The sequence below is a fragment of the Barbus barbus genome, assembly GCF_936440315.1.
Source record: "Barbus barbus genome assembly, chromosome: 29".
NCBI classification, from domain to species: domain Eukaryota; kingdom Metazoa; phylum Chordata; class Actinopteri; order Cypriniformes; family Cyprinidae; genus Barbus; species Barbus barbus.
Window position 1 is genome coordinate 3570614 of NC_136757.1, and position 7914 is coordinate 3578527.

The following is a 7914-nucleotide window of genomic DNA, read 5'->3' on the forward strand; positions in this document are numbered from 1 at the left end:
GTTGATGCCTTGCTGTATACATTCAGTCATGGTGTATTGATCTGAAAATACTTATGTATAAATTTTATTAAGTGTGATCCCTCAAACTTTTCAGAAATGCCAGCCTCACCAAATCCCCTCACCTAATACTACTTGTAAATGACTCTCCTGGCCACTAGGTGGTGCCATCCTCTGGTGATACACTAATCATGGTGTCTATTAAGCAGATTTGTCTCATCCCTGATTTGCCTTGTTTATATTTGCCTGTTTGATGTAGTCAGTCTTGACACCTTATTGCATGGTGAGCTAAGTTAAAAATTGCTAGTAAATTTCACAAATAATTACAAAGAAATGGCAGGTATCAATTCTGAATTTTCAAGTAGAACGACTGAAATAGTGTTTTCTTGAAAAATTAATCTTTGTTTCATTAACAGTTTTAGAAATCTTAGAAAGTAACTCTGTATTTAAAGTGATATTTTGCATCTGTTGATTTTGATGTGGTGTAATGCTCTACTTAACTGATTGATGCATTTTTTTATTTTTTTTTTAGATATGGAAATTGTCCTTTGTATCTGTGAATATATGGTTTAAGCAAATTGAATTGTGTTTTAAGCAAATTCAGTAGTTTTATATGAGCCTGACTTCTATATTTTTTGCCACTACGGACTCCAGTTTCACAACCAACGGTCCACTATAAACCATGCATTTAAATAGCATTTGCTCTTTCCTTTCTGCCTTTATTAATTGTTTATTTTCCAACGTGTTTTGCTTAGAATCTGAGTTCAGCTTGAAGGGAGATTACTTATTGGGTGGCCTTTTTGCTTTACATGAAGTTCAACATGCAACTCCTCTGTCCTCCCCAGAAGCCATTCAGTGTTTCAGGTAAGAAAGCATCTTTTTACTGAAGCAGATTTCATCAGTATTTTGTTTCAAGTCACATTTCTAAAACAAAGATTTGATTAAGCTCTATCCACTTCTTCACTGGTATTTTCTAGATACACTTTCTCAAAATCTGGGTATCAGATGTTCCAAGTGATGAGGTTTGCTATTGAGGAGATTAATAACTCCACAACTCTTCTGCCCAACGTTTCTCTGGGATATGAGATTTTTGACCACTGTACTGACACAAAAAATTTCCCTTCAGTCTTCAGTTTTATCTCAAAGAATGGCTCAATAAAACCTAAAGAAAAACTCAACAACTATCAGCCTAAAGTGATTGCCTTAACAGGGCCATATGGAAGCACAAGGACTATTACTATTGCACCACTACTAACAATGGATGTTATACCATTGGTAAATTCTTTTTTTTTTTTCCTTTTGTTCAGGACTACCAAATTACCATATAATGCTAATCAACTGGGATGTTTTCTTCTCTTTCAAAGGTGAATTATGGAGCTTCTAGCTATGCATTAAGCAATAAACTTCAGTATCCTACCCTTATAAGAACAATCCCTAGCAACAAAAACCTGATAGAGATGATTATTCACATCATACGGTGGTTTGGATGGAACTGGGTCGCCTTTCTTGGTAGCCAAGACGATTACAGTGAAGACGGTCTAACAATATTTAACAAGTATATAAAAAATACTGGCATTTGTTTAGCCTATCAAGAGGCTTTTAGCCAAAGGGCAAACTACAGTCTAACACTTAAAAAGATTGATATGCTCAATATCAAGGTCATTGTTGTTTTCGCTGTACCACAATATGCAAGCAACATTATCAAAGCAGCTATAGCGAACAACATCCGAGGCAAAGTATGGATTGCGAGTGAAACCTGGGCTATGAATCAACAGCTTCCAAGAGAGCCAGGAATTGGGAAAATTGGCACAGTCATTGGCATAACGGAGAGATTGTTGACATTACCTGGATTTGATGAATTTATCTATAAAGAAAGGGGAATAATGCATGCTTATAGCGCTGACAGTAATGTCCAGAGTGAGAGTAAGACATGTAATCAAGATTGTGATTACTGCCCATTGTTGACCGCAGAGGATATTATAAATGAAAATCCCACATTCTCCTTCTCCATCTATGCTGCCATATATACCATAGCTCATGCATTACATAATGTTCTGCAGTGTGACATGAATGAATGCAACAAAAACATAACAGTTAAACCATACATGGTGAGTGAGTATATCATAAGATGATTATCAAATTTTTAATGAAAAGTAATAGCATGTATTCTGATATTAATTCTTAATAATAATGTTTGTTCTTTTGGGGGGGCATTTTCACCACATTTTACAACAGCTTTTGGAACAAATGAAGAAGTTGGATTTCCCACTTAATGGCCGTCAGGTGAAATATGATGATAATGGTGATCCGACCATCAGTTTTGCGGTCGTACTTTGGAATACTGAAACAAATCCTCCACATTTTGAGATGGTGGGCACGTATGATACATATCCAGAAATTACGTTTACTATCAACAACTCTCGCTTGCCCTGGCATAATTCTGTAAGTTATCTTTTTGCAGAGTATGTATCTGAACATTCACCTACCTTTGATTCATTTTAATAACGCATTTTTCCCATTCCATAAAGGTTCCATTCTCAAATTGCTCTGTGGAGTGCAAAAAGGGATTTTCGAGAGAACCTGATAGATATCATAGTTGCTGTTTTCTGTGTAAAAAGTGTCCACGCAACAGCTATGTGAATTATTCTTGTGAGTATTTTAAGCGACGAATGACAAAACACAGGCAGTTTATCAGTCCATGCTACCACTACATGAAGGAAAGATAAGGGAAGATAACATATCATGCACAGGGTGGTTATGCATCATCTAATACATTTGGGGGAATACATTTAAACATTTGATAGTTTAGTTGATATAGTAAACCATCATAGTTGTATATATAAACTCCAACTCCAGATGATTTGAATATTTAAAATGATATCAGAGATGTATTTTGCATAATCTGTTTTTAAAAACGGTGTCATTATACTTTGTGTGTTTTTGTACATATTGAACAATTTAATTAATCAAATTGTGATTGTGCCAATAATGGTTGTTAAAAATACAAATAATTTTCACAATTGCTAAAAAAAAATCTATCATTTTATTTTGATCTAACTTTAAATGTTGGTATATATATTTTTTTGCCTTACAAAATTAAATGAATTACCGTGTCTACCATTAATATATACTGTATACTGTACGTTTTATGAACACTCTTAATAATCCACATAAAGTAAATTCATAATAATCAAACAAACAAACAAATAAACAGCAAATCAATGGATAAAAGCAGATGGAATAGATCTGACAAAGATTGGTGTTCAGATGAAATGTGTTGATTTGGGCAGGTCATCCCACCAGGGGGGGACATTTCATTTTTAAAGCTCGTGAAAGTGATTTTGTGCCTTTTTGGGATGAACAATAAAGCGACGTATATTTTACACCATCAGTCTTCTTTTGTGCTGTCTCCCATTATACAGTATGGTGTTATGCAGTGATAATCTGTTGAACCTTTGAACTCCCAAATGTCTGATTCTGGCTGTTTTACATTCTCATATTATTTTGCTGTTTTTCAGGGGACCCCTATACCTGTTCTCCATGTTCAGAGAGCGAATGGTCTGATGAGGGCAGTACGTCATGTAAGAACCGTTCTGTTGTCTATCTTGAGGTCACAGAAATCCTCTCCATCATTGTCATGGCTTCTGCCAGTTTCCTAATTATTCTTCTTATTGCCATATTTTGCCTTTTTGCTCACGATTACAACACGCCTGTAGTAAAGTCTGCTGGAGGCAGCATGTGTTTCCTCATGTTGACGTGTTTGATAATGTCTACAATAAGTGTGTTCTTTTTCTTCGGAAAACCCTCATTTGTATTTTGCGTCCTGAGAAATGTTGTATTTGCGTTTTTCTTCACTGTTTTTCTCTCTTGTATGGCTGTCCGTTCCTTTCAAATAGTTTGTATCTTCAAAATGGCTGCCAAGTTCCCTAACATGCACAGTCTTTGGGTGAAGCACAATGGACAGTGGCTCTTTGTTGGATTTTTTTCTGTCATTCATTTAATTTCTTGCATACTATGGATGACTGTCTCTACTCCCATACCCTCCAGGGACTCATCAACTTTTAAAAACCTGACCATACTCAGCTGTGAAATGGGGAACCCTGTAACTGTTAGCGTAGTTGTGTTTACAGGTTGGTTTCTTGGATTCCTGTGTCTCTTATTTTCTTACATGGGAAGAGATCTGCCAAAAAATTACAATGAGGCCAAATCAATAACTTTCAGTCTCATTTTGTACTATGTGAGTTGCATTATTTACTTCACAGCATACCTAATTCTCAAAAGCAAATACACCCAGCTTGTTAATGCAATGACACAGCTATCTAGTATATATGGAATTCTCTTCAGTTATTTCATACCAAAATCTTACATCATGATATTCCAACCGCAAAAAAACACTGCCGCATACTTTCAAACATCTATTCAGAATTACACCCAAACCATTAGCAGGACTTAACTTACTGAACTGAGAAAATTGGCCCACTTTAAATATTTCTATATAATATACAGTGTATAAATTAAATTGTTTATTTTAAAAGTTGTTGTGAACTTTCTATCTGGGAGGGAACTCAGAAACTTGTGTGGTGTGTATGTGTGTGTTGGTGTGTGTGTGTGAAAGAGAGAGAGAGAGGGAGAGATACATTGTTGATACACTGTCACAAAAAGAGGGAGGAGTCAACAAATCAGTGATGCGCCCACACGCACACACACACACACATGTTGGTTTTTGTGGTTTATGGGGACTCTCCATAGGCGTAATGGTTTTTATACTGAACAAACTGTGTGTGCTATTGCCCTACACCAACCCTACACCTAAACTTAGCCCTCACAGGAGACTTTGTGCATTTTTAGATTTTCAAAAAAACACCATTTAGTATGTTTTTTAAGCCTTTTGAATTACGGGGACATAGGCAGTGTCCTCATAAACCACCTTCATATTGTAATACCTCTGTCATACCCATGTCATTATACAAATTTGTGTCCCCATAAACCACATAAGCATGCACACACACACACACACTACACTAAATTTTCAATTGTTCATAGAATTCTAGAATTTGTAGAATTGATTTGTTCTATTTTGTTTAATTATATATACATGCATGTATGTATTTATTTATTTTTATTGCTTTTAATTATTATTGTTATTTATTTATTATTTTTTTAATACATATGTGTTCTATATTTAATGTAAACACTATGCTTTGGCAATACATTGCCAATGTCATGCCAATAAAGCACATATTGAATTGAATTGAATTGAATTGAATTGAATTGAATTGAAAGAGAGAGAGAGAGAGAGGTTAGATTAGATTGTTACTTTGCAAAATAGTGTCTGAGGTTGAGTGTGGATTAAGATATTGATTTAAGACTATTTAAATAGTTATATATTCATAAGGCTGATGATTACATGTGAACATTAAGTGAACACATACTTCCTTTTATTTAGCAGTCCTTTTTAAAAAAGTTCCATAAATATTCATTGTCATGCTGTTTTTTTTTTTCAGATTCACTTGTTTTTAATATATTACACTTCTCATTTGTATCTGGTGTTTTTGGTTGGTGCTGCATTGTGGAGGAAAAGCAGTCCCACTGATAAGGCAAAATGTTTTAATACAGTGTAACAAAGCAGTGTGCCACTGCCATTTCACTTCATCATGCTGATATCAGTCTAAATGTTGATTATAACAGCCCCTCTGGTAATTAAAGAAAAAAAAAAAAAAGTTCACCCTGTCATTATTTTTCACTCCCATGTTGCTGTAAACATGCATTTAATTCTTGTGGAACACAAAAGTAGCTAGATCTTTTTAACATTCTATTAACGCTGATTTACCAGGTATATTATATAGGACTCATCTAATGTGGCTCAAACTAATATTTTAACCACAGATTAGTAGTAGAAATATTTATTTGATTCATGATAATTTCAATTACAGACCAATGGGTATTTTTACTTTAATACACACAGTTCTTTTATTATATAGAACATTTGTATCATATGTTCAATGATAACAGAATGTTGTAGATTAATATTAATAAACCAATTACAGGTCTACTTAGCTTTTATGCTAACCAAACACACCTGACCAATAAATTAAAGCGTTCAGATTCATTCAGTAATGGGATGTTTAGAACTGGTACTAAAGTCTGCTGGACACTGGACCTCCAGGAGTGCAGCTGAAGAGCCCTGCATAGCCGTTTCCTGCCAGTGCTCCATTTGGCCACTTGGTGGCATAATATAAAGGCAGAATATTTCAGTGAAAATATGCTAATTTTATTTTCTATAATCTTCCTGCCTGAGGGAACAGAGGTGCAGCTCCCAACCACAGAGGCAACATGAATGTGTTATAGACAAATAGCATGGTATCAAAATATAAACAGACTGTTTAACCCTTTTAAACTATCCTTTGTCTCATGAAAATGCGTATAAATAGTACACCAAATAAAACAGAAAATCGTGATATTGTTACGCAGAAATGGACTTTGGCGTGCATATGATACGCATCTACCCCACAAACAAATTGCGTATCATACACGCCAAAGTCAATTTTACGACAGTAAAACAGTAAAACAGTACGCCAAATAGAAACATAAACTCGTGCTATTGATACGCACTTTAGTGAGATCGGGTTGGGTTTCCAAAGGCACAAGAGCTGTTCAAAAAGCAGGTCACTCACAAAATTTAGTAATCTAATCTCACTTTTAACTCAAATGTCCTCTGTAAATCTTTGGATGCTTTTAAATAGTATTTTCTTAAACCAACTTGATTGCGTTTCCTTCACTTTGGTTAATCTCGTCATTTCAGTTTTGATATAGGCCTATACCTTTAGCAGAACCGGTCAGAGGATGAATCTTGAAATCAAGGCCAAATTCGACCTGACATGTGGTGCTGCCTGCTTACAGGATGCTGAAGCAAATCGTGCGTTTCATACAATTACTATACTGTATCCTTCTCATTCCACCTTCGAGGTCTGCAAAGAATAGGACTACAGCATATGTCACACCCTGCAACAGCAGCAGGGCAAAAAGTGTTTTTATTTAATTAATTAATTTTTATCTTCTTTTTTTTCAATGAAACGCACACTCTTCCAAATCTCAACTCTCTCTCTCTCTCTCTCTCTCTTTTTTTTCTTGCCTCAGCGAACCCATTCATGCATTTAACAGAAGGCATATTTTGTGTGCCAAAAATACGAAGCGAGGAAAATTGTCGGGCCGCCCCCACCTTTTCAGAAGCTGGTGCCGATTTTCCACATTTTGGAGTTATAAAGAAAGTTCTCTGGGAAACCTACGATTAGGCTATATTGAAGCATATATAACAATCCTCTATACAGCCGCTAACAGGGCATTTTGAAAAGTGTTTCGATTTGTTGTTTCATGAAACTACAGTTCCCTTGTTAAAGACATTTGTGGATCCCTTAATTTATAGCCACCTAACGTGATTTCACATATTTTTGGACTACTGAAAATATCGAGCCGAAAATATAGCAGTAGGCTTGGAGAAAGACAGTTGTGGATCTTCCAAAAGAGAGAGTTTCGTATTTGAAATTAAAGTAACAACACAGAGAAACATGGACATGTATGTCATGGCAAAAAAACTATGTTTGATTCCTTGTCTTATTTTGCGTTCAAACGAAAGCAGTGTACACAAGTCGTTTATTCTTATACAAATGAGTCGCAAATTCTGACGAGTAAATGGCAGATGTTTTGCAATTCAAGGCGCATCCATAGACAGGATTTAGTGCTTCACAATGAGGGGCTCGTCTTTTGTTAAGCTCTTGTGTTTCTCATTGAAAAGCGTTACAAAGGGTTCATCCTTCATGGAGTTTTAAAGTTACTTTCCACTAGTTCATTTCAGTCCTTGAGAAAACCTAAAGCAATGTTAATGTCCCTCTCTTTTCCTTTGAGACCGAGATCTCAGTC

The 7914-nt window shown here is 35.4% G+C and overlaps 1 protein-coding gene across 1 annotated transcript; it reads left to right on the top strand.

Moving 5' to 3' along the window:
• Positions 1–679: 679 nt before the first annotated feature.
• Positions 680–4450, top strand: LOC306848846 (taste receptor type 1 member 1-like; the record flags this gene model as incomplete). The annotated part of the gene is made up of 6 exons (XM_079383595.1): positions 680–861; positions 975–1272; positions 1362–2105; positions 2233–2439; positions 2526–2646; positions 3516–4450. 6 exons carry the CDS (start codon positions 680–682, stop codon positions 4448–4450), a joined length of 2487 nt encoding a protein of 828 aa, XP_079239721.1.
• Between the last annotated feature and the right edge of the window lie 3464 nt (positions 4451–7914).